At 37.2% G+C, this 27,499-nt stretch overlaps 2 protein-coding genes across 2 annotated transcripts in view; both read right to left on the minus strand.

Moving 5' to 3' along the window:
• LOC134163689 (uncharacterized) overlaps positions 1 to 27,499 on the minus strand; it is a 360,084-nt gene that overhangs the window by 44,494 nt on the left and 288,091 nt on the right. The gene's annotated exons all lie outside the window — the stretch shown is intronic.
• Positions 25,506 to 27,499, minus strand: part of ARAP2 (ArfGAP with RhoGAP domain, ankyrin repeat and PH domain 2) — a 116,314-nt gene continuing 114,320 nt past the window's right edge. The window contains exon 32 of the mRNA XM_062618779.1: positions 25,506 to 26,088. Within this exon, the coding sequence (XP_062474763.1) occupies positions 25,735 to 26,088 (354 nt within the window). The 3' untranslated portion in view covers positions 25,506 to 25,734. The remainder of the gene's footprint in view (positions 26,089 to 27,499) is intronic.

The raw sequence follows: 27,499 nt of genomic DNA on the forward strand, positions 1-27,499 counted from the left end.
AAGTAAAAGTCAAAATCAGGTCCCTGGTTAGGTCAATGCATAAACTTCAATGGGCTCCAGTGGAACCAGGGTTTCATCCCAAAGGACCACATTCAGACATCAGTTGCCTTTCATCTTTGAAAGGTGACAGGTACAGACAAAGTAAACTGTACTTTTTATTTAGCTGTTTCTTGAGAGGCACACAGACAACACATTTTCTCATCACAATGTTCTGCCTACATGGTTGATACAATGTTGGTTATTATACATATGCAAAGTGTTACACCTGAAAGGAAAACAATATTCCTAGTTTGCATCAAAACCTCAGTACTTAACCTTTCCTCTCTCTCACAAACACCAATGCACTTCCATGCCAGATTAGTTATCAATTCCTTTAAAGTTTAAGTTTGAAGTAACAGTTCCCATTGCACACTGCCAGTAGTGACACTTGGCATTAAGAAAGAATAAGACAGGGCTCAAAAACTGCAATTTCAGAAACCTACGGAAATACATCCAATAGGGTTTATAATTTAACTCACTGGACAGCCTAAAGAAAATAAAGTCAGAAAAGAACAAGACATAGAAAGGATGTGGCTATATGTGAAATACTGCTTTTCTGGATGATGAATTTGGACTCGAAGGAGATCTTGAACTCACAGCGTAAAACTCTGTCCTGGACCAGGATGCCCCCATTGCTGTTCACATGCGAGCATGCTTATCTCAGATTTTGCTTTTAAAACAAGCAAAAAAAAAAGGAGTAAATTTTAATGGAAAGTACATAGGTATGGAAATACTTAATAAGGGAGAGAAAAATAGTGGCACTCACTAATAAAAAATATGAAAGATGGGAAACAAGAAACTCGGAAGAAAAACACTGTAAGAGAAAAATAACCTTTTAAGGGAAAGTAATAGGGTCATAACTCTTCAAATATCTCGTGAGCCCTCTAGAGGTATTTACTACATGCTGTGCTTTTGAGGCTGTCAGTCATCACCACAAAGCAACCAAGGCTGTAATGCTTGCATATTTTTACCAGGCACAATAATTTGGTGAGCCAGCTGAGCAATTATTGCATATTGTTGAAAGAACAACTGCATTGCAGTAAGAGATAAAAATATGGGTATTTGACAAAAACATACTATAGATAAAAGTGCAAACATGTCTCAGAGAACTTGAAACTGGAGTCTGTTAGATTTCTATTGCTGGAGATAATTGTCTTTTGTGGGTTTGGTGTTTGTTTTGCTTTTTTTTTTTTTTTTACAATGATAAAAGTATAGAATCATAGAATCTCTGAACTTTTCTTAATATAGACCATTTTAGACTGGTGTGCCATCTTAATGTTTGGTAAGTGTGTGGGTTTCTGCATGTAGGAATTGACTTGGAGAGTAAAACTATGAGTGAAAATTTCTGATTCCCATTTAATTGCTCTGTCACATCTGACCATCTTTGGAAAGCAGAAGAAGATATTTCAAAGTTATCAGCACATTTGAAAACTACCAGTTTTATTTCCACAAGCCTCTGTTGTCATTTTTTTTCCCAGTGATGACTTTATGTTTCAGAAATACTTTCTTCCTCTGTTCTCTTCAGATCCTGTGTTCTATAAATCACTTTGTGGTTGTCATGTTGATCTTTTACTTACTTGAGTGTTTAGGAAATGATCCATCAGACATTTGGATTACCACTAAGATTGAGTATCAGCTGATTTTGCTTATGATACTAGATAAAAGCCAGACTATAAATTATTCAATGCATATTACATGAAAAGCAATGCTTAAGAAAACACATGAATCATTTTGCCACTGTTTAGCGTACCTTGTAAAAAGCTGAAATTATATCCCCCCATATCATTCTCAAACCACAAAAACTTGGGGAACCTTACGTTGGTTGCAGCATCAGCCTTTCAAACACTAAATGAGCCAAAGTGTATCAGAGAAAAAAAAAAAAAGAAGGCACAGTACTCAACAGCATGGTAGAGTGCTGTGCTCCAGCAACATAATAAGGCCATACATCTTATAAACCCTGCTCTTTCCTTGAGTTTAGTTAGTAACAGGAGGAACTTCCTTTGGGTTTACCTGCCAGATATATGATACATATTTCAGTGAGTGGAATTTTTTCTACCTCATTTTACAATAGTAGCTTCAGAAGAAATTTCTAATTCATCAGTCTTGTGGAGACGAGTCAGAAGCAGAAAAATGTAAATCTCTTTACAACTAAATTAATTCAATCCTTTTTCATTTGTCATCACAGAGACAAAGCTCTATTGTCAGTTGAACAGATGTACTAAATGCTTGTCACTTCCATGTGTTAAAAGAGCAACAACTAAGAAGAGATAATTTCCCCTGACTAGTATATGTCAAAGCAGAAAAATTCTTTTTTTGTTTAGTATTTTACTTGGGTGCTTTGTTTGCTTTATACCAGGTATGAACTTCTAGTAGCACCTTTATAAGGAGGAAGAATCTCATGTATTGCACCTTCCCAGATTTCAGGAACCCACAGCTCTTTTTAAGCTTTCATTCTATCTTTATATCAAAATGCACTGAGTTTGCGTTTGCATAATGAAAGATTGCTAAAATATTCCTATTAAAATGCAAATGTTAAAACTTCTCTCCCTTTAATTTTTCTGGAATAGACATACTTTGCAAAAGGGGAACAATTTCCTTGGTGAAACATGCAGCTTCTATTTTCTAATGATTTAACAGTTTTAGAGGTTTTGTTGTTGTTGCCTTTTTTACAAAAGTGGAATATACAACTTTCTTTGAAACTGAAAAGAAACTGTACATTTTATTATTAGAAAATCAGAGATTAAGAGATTAAGTCACTGTTATAAAAAAAATCAAATATACTTTTCTCTTGTGGAAAAATAGCATAAATGACAAAAATATTATGACACTATAAAAGCAATAAAGATACTAAAGGATCATCCTTGAATTCCTAGCTATAAATTATGATTATGTATTCTACCTTAAATCATTTGCAGGCTATTCTTATTCCGGGAGGTGCAACATAAAGTACTGATTGCTGATTTAGCTTTGTTTCCATTGAAATACAGTAAGAATGAAAATAGCATCATTCAAACTAAGATGACTAAAGCATATGAAGATATTTTAGTCTTGGAAATAATAGCAATAGTTGCACTTGAGCAAAGGAACAATATTGTACATTTTGCAAACTTACTTCAGAGGTTCATTAGAAAGAAAGGGAGCTTACCTGCCCAGAGCTGTTATACCCAAACTGCAATTTAGGTAAGAGGTTCTTCAAAAAGAGTTCCTAAGAAGGCATTTCCTAGTGAAGCATTCACTATGTCAAGACGCAGCAGCATGATTAGATCTAAATAACTGATATTTTCAAATGTCCTCTCTAAGGGTCTAATGCCAGTCTCATATCCTGTTATATTAAAAAAAAAAATAAAAATTGAGCACTAATAACACATTTCTGGAATATTACACAGGCTGACTTGCTTACCTGTTGCAGGCTGGTAATCTCTGCTGTCTTCTGGGAAAAATAATGAATAAACATACTCCTGTATTCATCAAGATCTGTCTCAAAGAACAAAGGAAATATTAATAATGTTGATTAATAACTAACATTTGAGGGTCCAAATGACACTGGGTAACCAGGCCTCCTGTCTGATTATAGCCAGAAATGAGGTGGGGAGTGGGGGTGGGGAAAAGGCAATCCTAGTTGCTACCTACAAAAAATCAAGAAAAACACACTGAACAAGGAATTAAGGCAAATCCCTGGACAAATGCTGTTTTTTTATTGTTTGGGGTTGTTTCTTTTTTTTTATTCCACATGAAATATAATTTCTAGAATTTGTATAACGAACTAAGAAAACAAAACCAAAGCTGTGCAAGCAGTACTTGCAGTATGACCACAAACCTCTGTTTCCACGCAAATTTGCATGTGATGTAAATCCCCATTCATGTATATTTGAAAAGATGTGGGAAAGCCGAGATTGGCCAAGAAAAGTTGTGCAGTCTCATTTGCTTTTGCAGCATATGTTTTCTGTGTAATGCCAGAAGATAACTGCTTGCACTGCACAAAGGATTACTCTCCTCTTCTTGCTCTCCTCCAAGAGAAAATCTGTCTGCAGGAGATTACCTATAGCTAAAGGCAGGTCAAGATGGATGGTGCTACTGGTGGTTTTATGATCCCTCGGTCATTACTAAAATTTCTTACTCATTTAAAATTTTAGTCTGGTGAATTTTTTTTCCTCTGTCTCAGAAGAAAAAGGAGTTTTAAAGCTCTTGTGGCCACGCATGGTACATTGTACCTCTCACAGTCAGTTCAGCATGTGATCAATTGGTAAGGCATTTCATTTCCTTTCCATTCAAGTTCTACTTTTGGTTAAGAAGCAGTAGTCTTTGGTTTGACAGTTTGGCTAGTGTGTGACCTCAAGTGTAAGTGCAAGAGGAGGAAAAGGTACTCTGTTCTGAATTTGGGGGTTTTTAGACTGATTATTTTTCCAAGAGTAATTTTAGAAGGCTTGACAGAGTGGTGCAGGAAGCCCCTTCCAGTTCTACAGCCCCATGTTGGAGGTATTTAAAAATCCATAGGAGTTAACTGTCTTAATACCAGTAAAGTAACTCCATTTGACTTGATAGTATTCCCTCCATTAGAGAGCAACTGCAGCATTTCTGTAATGCTGAATTCACCTTTCAATACACATTACTGTTGGTTTTCCACCACAAACTTCCCCCACATCATGTATTCAAACATTTTCTAGAATGCTAAGAACCTGGGTAAAGCCACAATGGAGCTAATAATAAAAATAAATTCTACTCCTAAGTAGAAAGACTACCCCTAGATAAAATAACAAAATTAAACACTGGCTGTCAGAGGCAAGCAAAGGCACACTTTCAATTTTATATGGTCACTTGAGATAAACAGGAAAAAGAAAAGTTAATTTTATTTCTAATCAAATAAGTCAACACTACATTGAAATATCTAATGCTTATATGTTCTTTTTGCTGCCTATTCAAAGTGAAAGCATACAACTTGGATAGAGTTTAGACTTATTTTCATTGGGCTTAACAGAAGGAAAAGGAACAAAATTAAATGTTACTGGCACACCATCCATAAAGTACACTACACTCCTCAATTCTTAGGAAAAATATTGGGAAATGGCCAAGTTATTTAACTTTGCAGAACAGCTGCTTAGCATTCACAATACTCAGTACCACTAATGCTATGAACACCTCACAAAAGCTCAGAATAATATTATTTGCGTTAAAAGAATGTCATTTGCAAAAGCAGTTCAGAAAAGAATGCTGTCAAAATGCCTTTGAAAAGCCTCAAACCCAGAGCTGACAAACATACCTTGATTTCAGTTTTAGTCCAATCCTAACTACAAGAAATTTATCCTCTAACAGGCAGTTCCTTTTCAGTGCAACCTCATGAACCTAGCGTAATGCTGGTGGTAGGCTCCAATGTTAGTATCACCCTCTCTTCTATCCCAAATGTATTGAAACATCTTCAAAACTTCAAGCAAAAAGGGAAAACTCTGCTCCCGATGCCAGTTTTCTGTTTTCTACCACAGTTTCCTTAGATTTTGTAGGTTGGGTTTCGTTGTGGGTTTTTTTTTTTGTTGTTGCAATTTTTTGGTTTTTTGTTGTTTCTTTTTTCACCCCCATTCCCTAGGCCCACTGTAGGAGAGGATCTGGTTTGAGACCATCTTAAGAACCTGAAATTAAACAAGTCCATGGGACCTGATGAAATCCATCCACAGGTCCTGAAGGACCTGGCAAATGAAGTTGCTAAGCCACTGGCCATCATATTTGAGAAATCATGGCAGTCAGGTGAAGTGCCCGACAACTGGAAAAAGGGAAATATAACCCCCATTTTCAAGAAAGGGAAAATGGATGACCCGGGGAATTACAGACCAGTCAGTCTCACCTCTGTGCCTGCCAAAACCTTGGAGCAGATTCTCCTGCAGGGCATGCTAAGGCACATGAAAAACAACAAGGTGCTTGGTGACAGCCAGCATGGCTTCACTAAGGGGAAATCCTGCCGGACCAATTTGGTGGCCTTCTATGATGGGGCTACAGAACTGATGGACAGGGGTAGAGCAGTTGATGTCATCTGCCTGGACTTGTGCAAAGCGCTCCACACTGTCCGACATGACATCCTTGTCTCTAAATTGGAGAGACACCAATCTGATAGATGGACTACTCAATGGATAAAGAACTGGCTGGATGGCAGCACACAAAGAGTTGTGGTCATTGGCTCAATGTCCAGCTGAAGACCAGTAACAAGTGTTCTCCCCCAGGGATCGGTGTTGGGACCGGTCTTGTTCAACATCTTCATCACTGACATGGACAGTGGGATTGAGTGCGCCCACAGCAAGTTTGCCGATGACACCAAGCTGTGTGGTTCGGTTGATACGCTGGAGGGAAGGAATGCCATCCAGAGGGACCTTGACACGCTTGTGAGGTGGGCTGATGCCAACCTCATGAAGTTTAACCATGACAAGTGCAAGGTCCTCCACCTGGGTCGGAGCAATCCCAGGCACAGCTACAGGTTGGTCAGAGAAGAGATTCAGAGCAGCCCTGTGGAGAAGGACTTGGGGGTGTTGGTCGATGAGAAATTTAACATGAGCCAGCAGTGTGTGCTTGCAGCCCAGAAAGCCAACCGTATCCTGGGCTGCATCAAAAGGAGCGTGATCAGCAGGTCGAAGGAGGTGATCCTGCCCCTCTACTCTGCTCTTGTGAGACCTCACTTGGAGTATTGTGTGCAGTTCTGGTGTCCTCAACATAAAAAGGACATGGAACTGTTGGAACAAGTCCAGAGAAGGGCCACGAGGATGATCAGGGGACTGGAGCACCTCCCATATGAAGACAGGCTGAGAAAATTGGGACTGTTCAGCCTGGAGAAGAGAAGGCTGTGTGGAGACCTCATAGCAGCCTTCCAGTATCTGAAGGGGGCCTTAAAGATGCTGGGCAGGGACTCTTCATTAGGGACTGTAGTGACAGGACAAGGGGTAATGAGTTAAAACTTAAACAGGGGAAGTTTAGATTGGATATAAGGAAGGAGTTCTTAACTGTAAGGGTGGTGAGGCACTGGAATGGGTTGCCCGGGGAAGTTGTGAATGCTCCATCCCTGGCAGTGTTCAAGGCCAGGTTGGACAGAGCCTTGGGTGACATGGTTTAGTGTGAGGTGTCCCTGCCCATGGCAGGGGGGTTGGATCTAGATGATTTTAAGGTCCTTTCCAACCCTAACTATTCTATGATTCTGTTGTTACCGAACAAGATTCCAAGAAAACTCTGCAGAATAAGAAAAGTTTCAGCTTTCAGGAAAGGCATAGGCTAAAATACCTACCAGTTCAGTCAGTGTAAGGAATGGGAACTAGTCATCACAGGGTGCTGATAACCTGTTCTCACACACAGCAAGAGAGTCCTTGGTTCCAGGTGGTTTCTGAGAAGTACAAATGGGGTTATTCTGCTTAACCATTCACACGTGGCAGGGAGGAAATATTACAGCAGACAATCTTGAATCTTCTTGAGCAAACTGGAAAAAATGGATGTAGCGTTTGGTGCAGTATGATGGCAATCAGTGGTAATAGGGGCATGTCACTGAAAATCTGAACCTGGGAAACTTGCCTGATCTCACACTTGCGACTGATTTTCATCACTGGCCCTGCAACTTTGTGACATTTCTTAATCCTGCCACTAGAGTCTCCGATTTTCAGTAAAAACAGCCAAGAATATCTATCCTGTTTTCCAAAGTAACTCAATTATCTTTTTTTTTTTTAAAAAAAGCATCTATTCCTCCTAAAATCTTCATTTGAGCCATTCCTTTTGGTAGTGTTCTTGTGTTGCTAAGAACTACATACAACTATTTTTTGTTTTTCAATAATTTAAAAACTTACTCTGCTGTCTTTCTATGGAAAGACCTGCTTTTCATGCCATGGGAATGAAGCTTACCTTGCTTCTCTTATGCTGACAGACCTGCAAAGCCAGAACAAAGGCAAAAAAGCAGAGGCTGCCACAGGAACTGGCTAGAATTTATTTGTACATGAAACTTCCTCAAACACCCGGAGCTGTCAGTTTGCTGTGAAAACATGACAAATTTCTCATCACTAAAACTATGAAACTACAAAATATGTATCTTCATATGTCAAGCCTATGGAAATTCTCTTGTCCTTTACAAACACTTTCCTTTGCTTCCTTTTTAACCTTGATTGCTCAAGACTTCTTAATGTCTGTTTCATGCTTATAAATGCATGTACTTTTCCCTTACCTCTATTAATGACGTTTTTTTCATCAGCATTAGTTAAGCAAGAAGTAGACCCATGGAAAAGCTGTCAACTACATTTTGTAGTTACTTTTTTATTATTTTATTATGATAGATGCTAACACTTTTGTCTTTTTGAGCAATGATGTAAATGAAATAGAAGCGTATTATTCTTATTAAAACAACAAATCCAATTCCTGTGTGGCTTAGAAGGTGGCTGGCTGCAATATATATGAATCATTCAAACTATTCTTTACGGTATGAATCACCTTACTTTTACCCAAAACTGTGCACTTTAACTTACAGTCAGCTTTTTCCAGCTTTAGTTTACCTAAGGACTTCTTTCATCTGCAGATTTCCTCCTCTTTTCCCATTGTCTCTGCCAGTAAATTCATAACTAAACATGTATTTCAGAGTGATCAGTAAACAAAAGCTGTCAGGACAAGTTCCACAAATTTCTTCTTCATGACTGCTGGTCCTGAAGAGTTCCATGGTGATTACTTTTTATAAACAAAGTCAAGGCAATATATATATATATGGATTATTTATTTACTACACAATGCTAGGCAGAATAAACATGGGTTGCACTCATATGGACTATTCACTGCTTGGAAAAACTAGACTTCAATCTAAAATAGCAACATAATTTCTCTAAATATAATTAAGTAGCAGGAAGTTGCTAAAGGCAAACTGCTTTCTGCATCTAGGAAATTTGTTTTTCTGCTCAGTAAATGTTTTCCTAAAAGAAGTCTTTTAATTGTTAGTAAACTTACTAAAAGAAAAACACAAGGCATTGTAGACTGCCCAGAAAAAAGTAAGTGAACATGATATCAGATTCTTGTGCTAATCTCACGGATGATCATTCAGCAGAGCCAGTCGATATGACTAAAATGCTCATTTATAAAACAACAACTACAGAAAGACTTCTATGCCAGTGACAGGAGGTGGTGATTCAACCAGCTGGCTGGCTGTAAAGGTTGTTTACCAGGTTCTGGATCCCTAATTGGGTGCCTAGCTTGCTAAGTAGCAGCTGGTCTTTAATTAGTTGAAAAATTATTATCACTAAAAATTGCCATAAAGAGAACAATATAATTAACGCGTTAGAATCCATATGGTGAGATACATATCTTCACATGTCAATAGCTGTTTTTCCTCTTTTCCAGTCAGCATTAATAACTCAAAACTGTTCATTTGCCAAAAAAGTCTCCTTTTTAATTTGCATAGAAAGTAACATTAAAACGGAAGTGTGCTGAAAGACTGTACGCAATGTAATGTTTCTCTTTGACTGTGAAATTATCCAAGATGCTATTTTCTACAGGGGTGAGTTAAGATTGATAAATCACCCTTGCAATGCACCTAATCACGGTAGGACATCATTATCTCACCTTTGTTCATTACTTATGAAGTAAACTAGATGAAAATGTCTTTGTATATAAGACTTAGCAAAATACAGATTTTATGCCTGTGATGTATTAAATATGACCACAGCCTGAATGCACATTCCAATCTGTAACTGGAAATCTGCAAGCAGTTGCACTATAATTATCTAAAAATATTTTATGCACCACTATTTCTAGAGGTTTGCAGTTCTCTTAAGAAATATTTGCCAGAATATGTGGAATGATAAGATTACATGTGAAGAAATACAGTGTTAACAGAAAAGAGTATGTCTAGGTGCATTTTTAATAAAATATCTTAAACACCTCTGATATCAATTTTAACATTATCCAGTATTAACTATTTTTATACTTACTGTACTTACTGATTTGCTCAAGGAGGGAGGGAGGAGGATAATATTACTTGGTTTTATAATAACTGAATCCCCTCCAGTTCAAAACCTGCAGAATCATCTCATCCATTAACCCTTTTAATGATAGATAAATGCAGTAGCGGGGAACGTAATTACTTACAATAGTGGTGCAGTATTGAAAAAAACTCCGAGAAATTATTAACTATTTAGTGTTGAGACTAGCTGTGGAAAATGGATAAAGTCTACATTGCTCATTTGCAGCAGACGACCTCCACTTATCTGCATTTCTTGTTTATATTACAGCAGAGAAACCTAGGACATAAAATTATCTTCAGTTCTACAGGAGTAGAGTGCCTCTATTACAAGTCTAAAAAAATCTTTCCTAGCTGGAGTTAAACCCAGAACATTCAGTATAAAAGAAATGAACTGTTTGAAAGCCTACATTTCCAAGTGTCTCAATTATCCTGAACTCTACCTCTGCAGCACAAAGTTGAGAAAATTAATTTTAAAACAAACCTTTATATAAAATCAATTAATTCTTGGCAGTAACTACCTACAGTGGAAATAGCCTTTCATAATCTTACATAAGCCTTCCTTTAAGGCTAGGAAGTTGCAGACAAAGAATAAAATCATCAGATAAGCAGCATACAGCAATATGCATCAGCTTCAGTCCTTCACCATCATGCCTTCCAAAGGCTAAGTCATTGATTTTTTTCCCTGCTGAACTGTTGTTACCTACCTAGATTGTTCTGCATTCAGACCTTACTCATACTAGGTCACTGTAAAACACCAGAAGACAGAATGTGCCCTAAAGCAACTATAATACAGTTCATAAGAAAAATAAAATCAACTTTCCAACTTAAAGTACATTATCACCAGGTCTTGAAATTACATTGCTGGGATGAAATAATTATCTAGGAATCCCATTTTATTTTTCTCTTGAACTGATTTTAATGGGATGCTAATGTAATTTTCTGCAATTTAAGATACAGTTTTTTTAGTGAACATGAAATTATTTAACACTTGTATGTCTATAATGAAGACATGATTTCATTTTTGTAAACGATAACAGTATTTGACTTCCATTTAGATTTAAGGGCTGACCTGTGTTAATTTACCATTTTGAAGAAAACACCTTGAAAGTACACATTTTTAGAAAATTACTTAGATATTTGTGTCATTAAATATTTGTCCTGGGTTTAGCAGTAGCAGTCAATTTTTCTCCTTCTTGATAGCTGGTGCAGTCTTGTATTTTGACTTTCAGCCTGGGAACAGTGCTGATAACACCGATGGTTTTAGTTGTTGCTAAGTAATGTTTACCCTGTCCAAGGACTTTGTGAGTCTCATGCCCTGCCAGGGAGGAGGAGAAGCCGGGAGGAAGCACAGACAGAACACCTGACCCAGGGAGGTATTCCATACCAAAGCACGTCATGCCCGGGGGGGGATAACTGGGAGTTACCCGGAAGGACATGGGGTCTTCTAGGTCAGACTCATTTCTCGGCGGGTGGTATTGTATTCTCTTCCCTTGTTGTTTTCTCTTATCATTGTTGTCACTGGTGGTAGCGGTGGTGATTTGTGTTGTACTTTGGTTGCCGGACTGTTCTTGTCTCAGCCCATGGGAGTTGCATTCTTCTGATTCTCCGCCCCATCCCTCCGGGAGTGGGGAAGGGGAGAGCCCCCACGGAGGGAGGCGCAGGACTCGATTGTTTCCAGCTTGGTGCCACTCACTGGGAGTGAGTGAATGAGCTGTCTGGCTAGGTTTAAACCACGACAATATTAAATTATAACTCATAAAAAACTGAAATAATTCTCTGTTCAACTGCTGGCTGATTAATGATTTTTCTACAACACTTTAAGCTAGGACTTAACGTTTATGGAGAATTGAGACCAAATTTCTGTGGAAAAAAAAATTCTTTTAAAGTGTTTCACAAACAGCCACTGCTTTTTGCAGGCAAGGAAATTTCAGGGGGGAATTTTATGCAATATACATAGCTCTCCTGTCCTTACTAACAAAATAATCCATTGACATTTTTGCTACCTCACCATGACCCACAGATCAACAAAAATCTTGACATAACTAATTTTTTAGTGCCATCTTTGACTGACTCTATGTTGAAGAAATTCAACATACTATGAAAAGACAGTGAACATACTTGTAACTCATCCCTGCATCGTTTTAAAAATATCACTCCTAATGTTTGTGTTTTGATAACTCAACTGTGTGACCACTTCCCAGTGTGAGTAGAATAGAAAGGTCCTAATAACTCACTGTAGAGATGGGTCAGCGGGACCAGAGGGACCTCTCTCTCCTGAGAAGCATAGGAAGGCGCAGCCTGAAGAAAGGGGAAAATGGAGCCAGAACAGAAGATCAGGCTGGCATTCCACGGGAATGCAATCCACTTGATTTAGACAGCAAACCCACCATCAGGTTAACCACCAGGTCACAGCAACTGCTTTGAAGTACGTTTAATACATACTAACAGCAGCAGCAGAAGTACTAGCATGAGAGAGATATTTCATGAACTGCAAAGGGAAGTGCAACGACTAAATATTTTCATTCAAAATGTGTGTGTACAAGCACAAAATTGTGTGCCACCAGTCTGGTAGATGACTATTTTCTTCAATGTTATAATACACATAAAGAGCAGACTGCCATTTATTTACACTTACAGACAGCTTTGTTGTAGTCAGGAAGCTTTCCTTCAATTAGGTTGAATCTATATTTACTTATTTGAGCTTTTCTCTATTTTAAAAATAATTTTTGTTTGAATCAGAAAAAGCACCTTAGCTGCCAGATTCCTGCATGGACCTTTCAACCATTCATGTAATTTCCAGTGGCAGGTGATAAATGAAGAGATGGAATAAGAGAACTGTTACAGAATTCTGATGAGCAAGCCCTCTCTAACTTCAGTGAGACAAAATGAATACTCTATCTGATTTCCATGAAACAGACTGCATATTACAAGCAGCAGCTGGAAAAGAGCTTATGAAAAATGTAACTGCTAAAAGACAACACTCTTAAGGTATCTATTTTCAGTGAGGGTTGAGCCTCCCTGACCTGTCTCATTGAAAGTTCTTTAACTCGCTATAGCTTACAAAGAGAGGAGGATTAAATATAAAATAATAGCAGCAAAATAAAAAGGTGAGAAAATCTTTATTTAATCAGTTATAAACTACGATAGTTTTAAGCCAGCATTCTGCACTGCAGAGTAAAAACTGGTAGGAAAAAAAAACAATTTTTTTTATTCACTAATGTACAATCAATTTCATTTTCTGGAAACTCAGCCCACACTTAAGAGTGTTGCCTCTTGGTAGAGTCCCCCCTAATAATTCCAATAAGTCAGAAAACTTTTCATTGTTTTTAATCTTATACTTTATATTTCATAATTTCATTAGAAATTACTTACAAGTGTGGACAAGTTTTGCCTTTAAGTGCCCATGAAGGCTTTTTGCAAGATATTTAGATGTAAAAACATAATCAGTTTAGAGAAGTATATTTGCAAAACAGTCTAATATATATCTATTGAAAATTATGCAATCTATTATACACTAGACTGCTTTGGAATGGAGAAAAAAATATAATCCAGTTGATAATTTTGCCTTTTAGAATTTTTTCATTGGCTTTAAGTTACACGCTTCCACAAGATGAGCTGCCTGGTACATTTCTTCCACACAACATGGGTTAATGCATGTTAAATTCTGAGATAAAGAAACTACAAGGGGCAAACATAAGCAATTTATAATTGCTAGCTTAAATTATTCAGCATGTGGTATACGAGCACAAAATATTTACAAAGTTCATTTCACACGCACATTTGTCCTGGTTTCAGATAGGGTACTTTTCTTCCTAGTAGCTGGTGCAGTGCTGTGTTTTGGTTTCAGTCTGAGAACAATGCTGATAACACACCAGTGTTTCAGTTGTTGTTAAGTAGTGCTTACCCTGACCAAAGACTTTTCAGTCTCATGCTCTGTCAGTGAGGAGGGGCACAAGAAGCTGGGAGGGAGCAGAGACAGTACCCAAATGAGCCAAAGACATATTCTGTACCACTTCATGCTCAGCATAAAAATCTGGAGGAAGGAGGGGGGGACGACACACATTTGTAGTGATGGAGTGTGATGGTGAGGTCTCCCCACCCCACAACCTGACCTTTATTTCCTGTTAACTGTGCTCAGGTGCTAACCACCAGTGGTGGTGGTAATGGATGCATCTGGGTGTGATGGCTGCATATGATTCAAACTGGATTCAGGGGAGACAAATAACAACACAATAGCCAAGGACTAATCTGAGCCATGTGCACTGCCCTCCCCACCCCACCCCAACCCCAGCTATAGTCCTGGTCAAGGTCCAATTCAAGCCAAGTTTGAAAAAAAAACACAAAAGCCTTCCTTCTTTCATAGGTATGCAAATATGACATGAGTCAATCAAGGTTGAGAGATTCCTTGTCACAACAGATTCTTGGTGATTAACACTAATAGCATGCTAAACATTGTAATCTTAGCTAAATAACATGAAGGACTGATTGTGCACATGTTGTCACCCTTTAGACATAAACCATTGACCCAACCCGAGACTAAGTCTGAATCTAGCTGCACATAGACTGCTCTCTGACAAAGAGTTTAGAAAGCTAGGGGATCCTTTCTGAACCTCATGATTCAATGGGAGAGTCTCCCTGACAGTTCTACCTGACCCTGTCCTCTATGCAGTAAATACTCAAGTGCACCTCACCATTGAATCTTGCTAAACCACTGTTGCATTTACTATCAAACTTTGTTAAATTATTGGTTTATATCAATAAACATATTGCTGCTTCTCTTTTATGACAGAAGTGCATCACTCCATTCATGGCATGGTGTGCGTCTTCCCAAGTAACAGTTACACATGAGGAAGCCCTGCTTTTGTGGAGATGGCAGAAAACCTGCCTGCTGATGGGAAGCAATGATTGAATTCATTGTTTTGCTATTCTTATGTGCACAGCTTTTGCTTTACCTGTTAAACTGTTTTTATCTCAACCCATGAGTTTTCTCAGTTTTATTTCTCCAATTCTCTGCCTGTCCCACTGGGGGAGAAAGAGGGGAAGAGTGCACGATGGGCTGTGTGGTGCTTAGATGCCAGCTGGGGTTAAACCACAGCACACATTAATTATGTAAAATTAGAGAAACCATTAGAGAGCCATTAAGTGTTAATTAGACAGTAAGATCAAGAATGCTGGCAGTACTAGTAGTAAGAAACCTAGAGTTTACTTCCAAAGGGAAGACAGTTCATTAACCTGTTTCTCAACAGTTCAATTCTAACATGCCTAATGTACTGGACATTAACCTCTGGGACCTGAACCAAATTACAGATGAGAGTAAAACGACCTTACTCTTTTCATGAAGATGCAGACGTGACTTCTTTTGTGGCTGTCAAGCCAGTTGATCACCTTGTTCTGAAAACTCTTTTAAGAGGCACACCTCCTTTACCTGTACATGTTTAGGGCAACAGCCAATAACTGCTGAGAAGTATTTCTTTACACTTGAGACTGGAGTTCTGTAACTGAAAATGAAGTGCATACATGTCAAGAAACATAAGAATGAACATTTGGTCTTAAAAAGAAGATAAAAAGTGGCAATGTGATACTTTTTCAATAGTATAAAATGTACAGCACATGTATACCACACATGGTAGGTATGTTAGACTGTGTGGTAAAGCTTTCTCATGGTTCATTCAATTGTCAATTAACTTAATTGACCACAAAAAAAACCTTAAACTAACAATTTTAAATTAGATATCAAAGTTTGTTCCAAAAATCTATGTCAGAGAGTTCTGATTCTGGGAAAGAAAACAGTTTCTGGTGTACACGGAAGTTCAGAAGCTGTTATTAAAAGCGGTTATTGACATGGACTCTAGCCTCTTGATAAAACTAAAATTATTGTCTGAAAATGGAGTACATAAATAGAAATGTTAATGAGGGTGTGTTTGGGTTGTTGTTTTTTTGTTTTTTTTTTCTCTCAGAGTAAAGGCTACATAATTTTATTTGCATTCAGAACTCTTCTCCTGTTGGCCTAGTAGACATTTAATCTTGATAAGAGTAATAATAATAAAGGAGATAGAAAGTGATTTTTGCAATTCGAGTAGCATATAAACTGGCCCATTGTTTAAGACTGAATCATAAATACAGCTGCATAGATAGTATCCTTTTACTATGCAATTTCTTTTCACAGGTCATTGTGAAGAAACAACTCAAAAAAAAAAAAAAATTGTCATTTTATGATAGTGTCCTGTAAGGCCATGAAGATGGGATACACTTCTGTGTGTTCTTCTTACTAATGATAGTTCAGGGAATAGAAGGATGAATATCAATAGCTAAGGTGCTGAAACATTTGTAAGAATGGGCAACATACTTTAAATTTTGAGGTGACAAGATATCTGGCCTGCCTCTGGTTTTTACTACTTATTTTTCAGCGCTGAACAGCTGACAGGCACAGCTAAGGAAGACTCTCATCATAGGTGTTAAGTGAAAACAAGGGAGCAACGGAATACAATCTGGGCACTTTTTAGCTAATAAATAACAAAAATGTACCTTCAAAGGTTTTGAGGAAGCAGATAGTGGAAAGAGTAAAACAAGGTATTTACAAAAATGATATCCATTGCCAATGATAGGCAATCATTGCCTATCCATTGCTTTTGCTTAGGGCAATGAGGAGTGCTCTACTTGTCTGTTACAATGTCTGCCTGAAAAGACAAAATAAAATATTGCAAGGGAAACTTGCATGAAATGTTAGTTTATTTGTAAAACACCTTTGAATTACTTTTTTATTTGTAATGTAAATCAAAGTGATGTAAGTTCATTATCAAAAGATTACTGATGGGTGACAAATGTGTGATACTATGATTGCACACTTTTAACAACTTTTGCTTTTTTGTTACAGCCTAACAGGTTGCATTCTGCCAGAGGTCCAGCACTTGTCTGTGTGACACCCAGTGTTTGATTAGCCAAAACAACCCAAACTACATGAAATCTCCAGCAGCTGTGAAGAGGAAGATTCTGTTAACATAAACATCCAAAAGAGTATTCACCCAATACTCTGTTACATTAAGTAAAATCTGACTATAAAATTTGTCCATTTGAAGTGTGGCTGTTCATTTCAGAATGTATCAAGGAAAGAAATTAGGTTAGTTCCAAAAAATGTTATTTGGCTATGTATTTCCTTAGTCTTCACCAAAAAATCCAGCATGACAATAAAACCTAACAAAGACCATTTACAAATACGATACGCTTTTGGATACTCTCAGGAGTGCAAATCTCAAGTTCAGGCCAGAGCACGTGCTCAAATGTTGCTCTTTACTGGGCAGGGTTTTCCACCTTTCTCATCCTAGTTGTTTGTTCTAGTCATACCAGACAAATTTTAGAACTTCTAAATTGGTAGAATTTTAGTCCTAAAAATGAAATTTCCACAAGCTACAGCAGAGAAGTAATTAGCAACAATCAGTACATAATGCATGACAAGATGCTTACCAACAAGGCATAAGTCTGGACTATGATGTCCACAAGCTAGAAGTGAATCAAATAAACTCCTAAATTCTACTTTCTTGAGACACATTTGAGCCTTTTCTATAATAACTGAAATGAAATAATAAAACAAAATAAAAAAGGTGAAACCCTGGAAAGAACATTTGTCTTTAGAGTGTCAGAAAGACACAGGTGCAATTTCTTGCCAATGACTTCTGACCTTGATTCAAGCCCTTTGAAAATACTTGCTTGATCATCCTAGCCCACCTGTTGAAAGAACTATTCTAAGGCAAACAGCATTCATCTGTTAGAGAACTGATTTCTATTTCAGTGTGGATGTCCTCCCTCAGTTTTATTATATGTCTCCAAAAAAAGTCATTTAATATAGGAAGCTTATGCAAACACATTAAGAAGGTGGTTATTTTTGTTTTGGCTTTTTTTAATAGAGTTTAAGATTAATTTCTGGCTGTACATTTGAAATTCTAAACGGATGCCCTTTTTCAAAACCCAAGGAGCTTATACAAAGAGGAAATAGCTAGAACAGACTCGCCTGAAAATACATTAACTGCGAATTGCAGAAACATCAGATTCCCTGTAACTACTTCCTCATCATTGGTCATAACAAATAAAGGCTGTATTATTTAAGTAAGCAAGATATATTCATGGCTGTTGCATTTCAGTAGCAATATTTTGCCTAAAGCTGTCAGGTTGTTTTAATGAATTCCAGTGGTAAATGGTAAATAACATAACTTAGCTTTTTTATTATTATTATTAATTCAGCCATATATGGGAAACTTGTTTTTTTTCATGACTGACATTAAAAAAAAGCTGAATAATCATCACAAGATATGTGCTTATCCCAGAACAACTATTCAGCCAACTTTAAATTAGTTAATGCTGCTATGATGTTCCCAGTTTGTAGGAAAGCAAACCTTTATAAAATGTCTTTAGAAAACATCTTACATTTAGTAACTTCTCTATCCAGATTTAAGTTTTGGAAGATAAGCTTTCTAAATAAAATTCAGTTACTAATATTGAAAATTCATAGAAAGTTCTAACTAGTGAAAACTTTAAAAGCTGAAAGGAAAAAACAAAATCTGAATTTTGTCCTGGGTTCAGCAGTAGCAGTCATTTTCCTCCTTCTTGGTAGCTGGTGCAGTGCTGTGTTTTGACTTTCAGCTCGGGAACAGACCTGATAACAATGATGTTTTGGTTTGGCCAAGGACTTTGTGAGCCTCATGCTCTGCCAGGGAGGAGGGGAAGCTGGGAGGAAGCAAAGACAGGACACCTGACCCAGACTGACCAAAGAGGTATTCCATACCACAGCACGTCATGCCCAGGAGGTAACTGGGAGTTAGCCGGAAGGGCTGGGAAACTGCAGGGTTGGAGGAGGTATCGGTCAGAGCTTGGTCGGGCTGGGGGGACGAGTTATCGGTTGGCTGGTGGTGAGATGTTGTATTCTCTTCCCTTGTTATTTCTTTTATCATTGTTATTATTGGTAGTAGCAGTAGTGATTTGTGTTATACTTTAGTTACTAAACTGTTCTTATCTCAACCTGTGGGAGTTGCATTCTTTTTGATTCTCCGTCCCTCCAGGAGTAGGGGGAGGGCAAGAAAGGAGGGGAAGTGAGTGAACGAGTTGTTTGGTTTGTTTTAAACCATGACAAATTTACTTCTATTTTGCTATTTAATGAGTAAAAAAGACACTTCCTTAAGGTAATGGTGGGATTTCTTCTTATTTTATAGATATTTCATATTTATTTTCCTGTCCACTAGTTCATAGATTGCAAACATTCTCAAAACTCATTTACCTGTCTAAGCTATGCTATACAAGATCAAAAAGTGACAGGGAATGAAACAAAAAATCTCCAGGACATGGATAAAGTTTACTGTTGTTTCACTCAGAAATTTAACCAAGATTCCACAATATTCTTCTATGTTAAAGTTGTGTAAATTCCCATGTAACCTGTTTTTTCTTGGAAGGAAAGTCTGTGAGATATCCTCATGTGAAAAATGTTCTAACTGCAACAGCCAGAGAAGACCTTAGGATTGTTATATGCAGTTTATTGTATTTATCATCATTGAGCTTGAACAGTTCCAATGTATAAGATGAATAAGTAAAGAAAGGAAAAACACTGACCCTGAAAACGAACTTAAGTGCTGGATGTCAGTCAGAAGTACAAACAACTACGACACAATAAACTAAAGGCTGATGGCTACGGTCTCTTTACAATCATGTTGTAATTTAAATAGAAATATACAGCAAAACTAGTCAAATACAAATACTTTATGAGCTTTTAAATGGAACATATTGGAAAAATAAATAGTGGAGAAAATGACAAGTTATAAAACTCATTATGTACAGAAAACCTCAATTTATTCAAACCTGTTAGTTAGACAGCAGTCTACAGTACTGGACAAACCAATGCTAATTGATTTTTGAAGGAAAAGTTTATGTAACCAAAGGTATAATTTGCAAGAAATTGCATCCTTTTTACAAGGCACAACAGATATTATAGGAACATTAAGGCACTGAACTAAAATAATTTAAAAAGGCAGAGTACATTTGCTTTAGTTTGCCTACTGATTTGCTGAGGACTACAAATATAAATATGAGGAAGACCTTCAGGGTTATTGATAGAAATCATAGAATAGTTAGGGTTGGAAAGGACCTGAAGATCACCTAGTTCCAATCCCCCTACCATGGGGAGTGACACCTCCCACTAAACCATGTCACTCAAGGCTCTGTCCAACCTGGCCTTGAACACTGCCAGGGATGGAGTTACAGAACTTTGTAACACCTATTTGTCAACACCTAAGCCTCTGTCTCTCCTGGCCAGTTCGGTGAAACCCCTTTCTTTACAGGGAAACCCTGAGGAGATCACTATCAGGATTTAAGATAAAGGTTAAGGCAAGCTTGACACAACAGGCTTGACCATAATGCATGTACCATTTGCAAACCAAGCCACAGTCAGCAGTCAAGAGATCTCATGGGATCTAAACAGAAAGTATGGCCAAAGTTTGAGTCATAAATTAAAAAAGCAGAGCAAAACCACATCAGGCTGACGAGCAGAACAGGAGTGGGTATGGAAGACAACCTAAAGATTAGGATGTACCAGTCTATGACACTAGAACGAAATGCAGGAAGGGCTCAAATAAAGTCAGGAAGGCTAAGTACTAAATTCCGCCCAAACCTCTAAACTGCAATGCAAGAGTGCAAGTACGCAGGAAGATACAATTGCCTACAGTAACTGTGGCGTTAATATCCAGTTTCTTCTTCCCCTTCTGTATCACAGATTGCCATGATTTTCTAGTAAAACATGAGCAGCAAAGCATAAGAGGAATGTTATGAAGTTTCAGCAAAGACAATTAAGCTATGGTAGTGGTAAGAATGAAAATAACTGTATTTCAGCATGAATTTTCCCTTTATCTGAGCTGCAGATGAAACCCATTTGCAGTGGAGTGGCAATTAAAGAAGTACAACATACAAACCTAGCATGAACCATGAAGAGGACTTTACAAGTTTTCCTGCCTTTTTTTTTTTTACAGAGAACAATCCACTCTCAAACCCCACAGTTTGAGAAATACTTCTTTTATTGACAGCACAGAGAATATTTCTGACAGGTCAGAAATATTGTATAGACCGTATCTTCATTCTGAATCTTCCCAATTTTCCTGCAATAGGCTCAGTTTTGCAAGTAAGTGCATAGTTTTCCAAACAATTCAACTTGGAATACATCCCATCCATCCATCAATGTGATTTCCTATCCCATACGCACATACTTCAGGTTTCCTAATCTACCTTACTGAAACTACAGATTTGCCTTTAATAGCCCAAGTTGAATATATTTTTAGAGGATGCTATGCTTACTAGGACTTGAGTTTTTACTTTTGTTTCAATTTGGTCCCAGGCACAAATGAAGTTGTTGTGCCAGCAAGAGTCTGATAACTGGTAACTTCACACTGAAACAGCTTGCACGGGAAAATATTTAAAAACATGAATGGAGATATGACAGGGTAGGTCCATAACATGCTTCAGCCAGTAAGACATGCACCCCTTACCTCCAGACTCCTGAAGGCACAACCACCATCCCCATCAGAGCATGTAAGTATTTTCCCAGACCAGACTCTTTAATCTGAAACTTGAGATGTGGAACTGGTGGCAACAGATCAGCACTGATATGGACACAAACTGCACAAGCACTGTACCAGGGGAGAGCAGAATCACAGCAGTGAGATAAAATTCCGTTAACTTCTACTTTCTGAAAAACATGCACCTGCAGAGCAGTCCAAAACTACCCTCATACATGACAGTGGAAGCCATGCAGGCATGCCTCTGGCAGACAGAGCCAGTGGCATACTAACAACTCACTTTAAGCGTAACAGCCCAGTGCTTTTCAGAACTAAGAAACAGAAATCAACAACACAGCCAAGCCCTCCACATTAACTGAAGAAATCTTTTGGGACATCTTTCCCCTAGGACAGATTCTTGGATAATGTTTGCAAAATCTCACAATGCACAAATTGTGCCTCAACCCCAGTCACACGATAAAGCCAAGCTCTGCATGAACATACTTTGTAGATCTCACCTGGTGAAACTGACTTGACACTAACGCAGTTTCTGCTGAGGCACAAAACCTTAGTCAAACTGCTCTCCTGACCTGGTAGTTCAAAGTAATATCTTGGAAAAATACCCGTTTCGAAGAAAAATTCCAAAATTATAACCAACATTCAATTCAACTAAATGAAAAAAAAAACGTAACAAAACCCAAGAAACCCAATGAACCAACCAAAAAAACAAACAAAAAAAAATTCAGGCTCATATTTTTCTTGGGGTTTTGGGTTGCTTCCATTCCCCGTCCTAACATATGTAAAAAACCCCACACAAAGAGAAAACAAGCATTATGTTAAAACAATTAGTATAAACAATGCTTACATGTCAGCTTTACATCTACAATGGTTGCAGAAGTCTAACAAAGTAACAAGGAACTTGAGATTTACTGAGATTTTAATTCTAGTCTTCCCATTGTTATAAGCCCATACATAAAATACCTGTACCTCATTTAATTTCCTTTTGCAGATCAGGAAGTAAATGTCAGGTTACTCAACAGCTCTCATACGGAAAAGACCTACAGAAGTCTTTTTTAAAAAAAAACAAAACAAAACCCCAAAAACCCAAACATTTTTATTTTTTTCTGGGGAAAAAAAAAAATCCATTGCCTATTTTAGAGAAATAGCATTTATTGAAATAATTATCATTTATTCTCTGAAAACTACACTTCCTCTACCAATCTACACCATGGCACAGGAACAATAAAAGATCAGTAGCCATTAAGGTACTGCAACAAACCAAAATTTTTCTGCAGGTCTTAAATCAATCTGAAATGTGCAGTGTGACAATCATATGTCAGATAATTGGTCCAAGACTTTGATACCTATTTTAAACAATTCATTGCAAATTTAAGTTTTACTTTCCCAAATAAATTTTCCTTGGATTAACACTGTCATCCTTCAGTGTCTCTCTGGATGTGCACATAACTGTATGCCCATATACACATATGCAAGTATATTTGTGGATGTACACATACAAAACCAAATTTTAACATATTTTAATAAACTTTTTTTTTTACTTGCTTTTTAGGGCCTTTTAACAGAAGTCATACAGATACTTTATCTGTGATATGCTTTTGAAATAGACCAAGTATTTCTGTAGACCTTAGATCCAATAAAAATACAAAAAAAAAAACATTTTCATCATGGACCTACTCACTTCAATGCTCAAAACCCTTCCACTGCTCCATTTATTCCATTAGTGTAGGGACTTAAATGATGCATGAGGCTTTCAGCAGTAAAGTGAATGCCATTTTTAAGAACCCAGTAAAAAGATGAACAAAACAGCAATCATAACTCAATACTGAAAAATATATGCAACTAAAAGTACAACTGTAAACAGTACATTCAGGTCCAGCCTCCAACAGAAACGGAAGTAATTTCTCCTGGTGGTATTTGGCCCTGATTCAAATTGGCATTTAAGAACCTACTTATTAACATTAAGCACTGACTTTAGTCAATACAACTTAAGTTCAGGCTTATATGCTTTCTTGAGCCAGGACCTCAATTATGAGAAAAGGCTCAATTACAAATTAAAGGTAACAAAACAGTCAATAGTGTACTGGAAAAATTAAAACTCGTTTCAGATTCAGCAACTGGTCAAATACGGTAAATGCAATGTCTGAAAGACTAAACTTGCTTTGTCTGTGCTACATTCCAGAAGAATAAATAGAAAACACTATAAAGTATTTTGAGTTTGATCTTTTCCCTGTACTTCCTAGCAGAGTTGCCAGATATATCGAGTCATTTGTCTGGTTTCTTCAATCAAACAAATTATTTTTTCCAATTAAGCTGTTCAATGCAATCAGGAACAGAAATAAATGATGTAAGAAATATTACGGCACCTGTGACTACCAAAAATAGAAGAGGGGATAAGTGAGCATACTGCTTCTGTATGCAAAGAAATTCAGTAGCAACATAAAGCATCCCCAAAACTATCCACTGATAAAAATCAATTCTCATTGATGCCAATTAAATTTAATATTTCCTCTTAAATTTTAAGGAATTAAGAGAATATTTAAAACAATTTCCAATAAACAAGAAATAGTTTAAAATTACCTCCTACCCAGAGGTCTGGACAATTCCAATCAAACTTGAGGAATACTAAACGTGTCAGTAAGTCCTTAAAAGGCTGGTGAAAAACTGTGGCAGACTGGTTAATCAGACCACAAAAGGGACAGCAGCAAAATGAAGCAGATGTTGTTATTAATGCCTCCCCTGAAGGAAAGGTGCAGTGTGAGCTCATTAACTCTCTGCTCTGTTGATCCTGCTGCTTAATCAGACAGCATCTGCAACACCTGGAAACAGCCTCAGCACAGCCATGCCTTTTGCCTATCCAGCTGTTATCTGACAAAGTAAAAACTGCAATATGCCATAAGAGAGGAAGGAGGCAATCCCATGGGCTAAATGGAGACCCACAAAACAACTGAAGAAAACCAAATAATTTCATTGTTCACATAGGTTTTGTTTTGAAGCTAAATTCTAATTTTAAATGTAAGGAACATGAGCTTAAAAAAACAGAGTAGCTGCAGGATAGCCACCTGTCTTCAGGAACTGCTACCTGTGTACTTGGAATTTAGCAAATGTGGCTGTCCTCTCGAGCTTGGGACCTATCCTCGCACTCAGAAGAGCTGTGCACAAGCATTTCCTAGTCCCTGCAAACAGCATACTGCTCACCTTTGTCCTCATGTTAAAGGAAGGGGTTAATCTCCTCACCCATTTAGTAACTGGCGTTTCTTAATTGAGGGAGTTAGAACCTTTCTGATAGATATGTTTGTGTGGGGAGCATTTTTTCTTATGGAAAACCATTTCTCATGTGAACATTAAATATTCATCAGATGCTAGCAACTTTGTCAGCACCAAGCAAACTCTATCCAGGGACAGGAAATTCTGCCTTTTTCACCCAGAGCTAACCAAGGTCTGCTTATAAAATTACTTAAGTCCATTAAGCAAAAAGATGCTGCTGCTCTTCCAAGTTGTATACCCTTTTAAATCAGATATTACTTTAAAGATTGCTTTTTGTCATCCTTAATATTCTCATTGCTTAGATGTCATAATCAGATGTATACCAGAGAGACACAGTTTTCAGATACAAGAACTAATTACGCTGTCTTATCTACTACAGTCCTCTCCCTCTGGATTCTTTCATATGCTGCCCTGTCAGAGCACAAATCTATAGGAGGAGACACTAATATTTCTCTTAAATAATAATAATAAAAAATTGCATGCAAAAATTACTTCTCAAAGCAGATGTTACTCATTTTTATAGTGTTAAGACAACTATATTGCAGACCAACAGTACAAATTTCACTGTATATCTTGACTTCTTCCAAAAATATCTCTCCAGTACATACAAGATGATAACAGAATATAAATAGAACAAAAGCTTTGATAGTGCTTATGATTATTATATGAAAGAAATTTGCAATAAAATGCAGTCCTGTCATTGCACTGCACAGGAGAACTTCCAAATTTCAGGAGTTCTTCATAATCAGTCCTCTCAGTTCAATCTTAAATTATAACATGCGACATAGGCATATACAAAATCAACAGCTGCATATAAACAAATTATTTTCTTTGCCCTGTAGAAATGACATCAAAAAAAGACTATTTTTGCATGGAAAATACACACACACACACATGTATATGTATATTTCAAACTTCAGTCTCAGGAAGTCAGCTGGAGTTTTCATCATGAAGTCCTCTGCTCTTTTGCAGCACTGTATTTAGTTCCTGAATCACATTTGACGGTAATTTTTTATCTAATTCCAAAGTAGTTTTGTTTGTTTTGTTCTTATTTTTTTTCAGTAACTTATGTGGTCTTTGATGTAGGTCAGTCATCGTTGCACCCACATCCTCAACACAGATCAAGCTCTGATGTGTTTTTGCATGATTTCGCACTTTCCCCTCCTTCCGTTCCAAACATTGTGCCACAATAGAAGCTTTTTCTTTCAATTTTTTTCTTTCTTCCAGGAAGTCATTTTCATGATGCTCACCAAATTTTGCTTTCCCAGATTGCAGTTCTATCTTCTCAGAAAATAAGCAAAGAGAAAAAAGATCACACTCAAGCAATGTTCAGTAATGTTTAGATTGCAATTTTTGCTCATTAGTTTCATGTAATACTTTAAAAATATTTTTAAAATACTTAAAAAAAAATAAAATTTGATTTTCATCCTATAACAGTATCTGGTATTTGAATGTTTTACAGCAGATCCATATACTCTTAAAAACTCAGAATTCATAAACCAAAGACAACTGTGAATGTTGTAATTCTTATAACTTAATGACTGAGCTACATGTACGCACAAAAGATTACTTTACTGGATCACACAAACACTTTCAGCAGCTGTTCAGTACTACCTGATAAATTATAAGACTGACTGCTTTTTCAAATTTTGGCCAGGAATTTTAAGTAACATACTGGGAACTCAGATAAAACAACAAACTGATGGCAATGCCACTGTTCCATATTGGTAGGCTCTTTTTAAGTTCTTAAACTGGAGGAAATTAAAGGAAAATAAAACTCACAACTGGTGTGATAGAAGCATATCTGTATTAGAAGCATATCTGTACAGTGAAATGAAAGTGCCAAGAACTCAACATTCACACTATTTCAGGGCTCTTGCCTTGTTTGGTTTTGGGGTTACATGGGTTACCACTAGTGCGTGCTATGTAGCAGATTTTAGTTTGCCTGAAGACACGAATTCTGCTCCCATCAGTAACAACTGCTACCACTTTAGAACCTCCTACTATCACCTAAGCCAGCAAGAAGCATCCTATTATCTATATGTTCATCGTACTATTTATATCTTAGCTATAGTCACTGAAAAGAAGTTCAAGGCAATCAAGAAACTGTCCCAACAACTCATGAAAGTAGGGAGTTCTGTTCTGTTAAATACTTGAAAAAGATATAATTTTCCATTTAAAATAATTGCTTTCCACTGAAAATAATGTAGGTAACAGTGACGTTATCACCAGTGATACATGTTCTATTAATAAAATAACAATAAAGTGACTATTTGTGATAATATATATTAATATAAATATATATTTTAGGGTGGTGAGGCACTGGAATGGTTTGCCCAGGGAAGCTGTGAATGCTCCATCCCTGGCAATGCTCAAGGCCAGGTTGGACGAAGCCTTGGGTGAGATGGTTTAGTGTGAGGTGTCCCTGCCCATGACAGGGGGGTTGGAACTAGATGATCTTAAGGTCCTTTCCAACCCTAACTGTTCTATGATTCTATTCTATGATTCTATATGTAGTACATGAAATATAAATTGTAATTCACTACCTTTCAGAAAACAGAGTAACACACTCCAAGCTATTCACTGTTACTCAGCAAACTAAGATATGAATACCTTGCGGAATTCAGTCATAAGCAACAATCTTCTATTTACAGATTTTTTTACATGAAAGATGCAAAATTGAAACGTTAAGAAG

The sequence above is a fragment of the Pezoporus occidentalis genome, unplaced genomic scaffold, assembly GCF_034315485.1.
Source record: "Pezoporus occidentalis ecotype Australia unplaced genomic scaffold, CSIRO_AGI_Poc_V1 ctg203, whole genome shotgun sequence".
Classification (NCBI taxonomy): domain Eukaryota; kingdom Metazoa; phylum Chordata; class Aves; order Psittaciformes; family Psittacidae; genus Pezoporus; species Pezoporus occidentalis.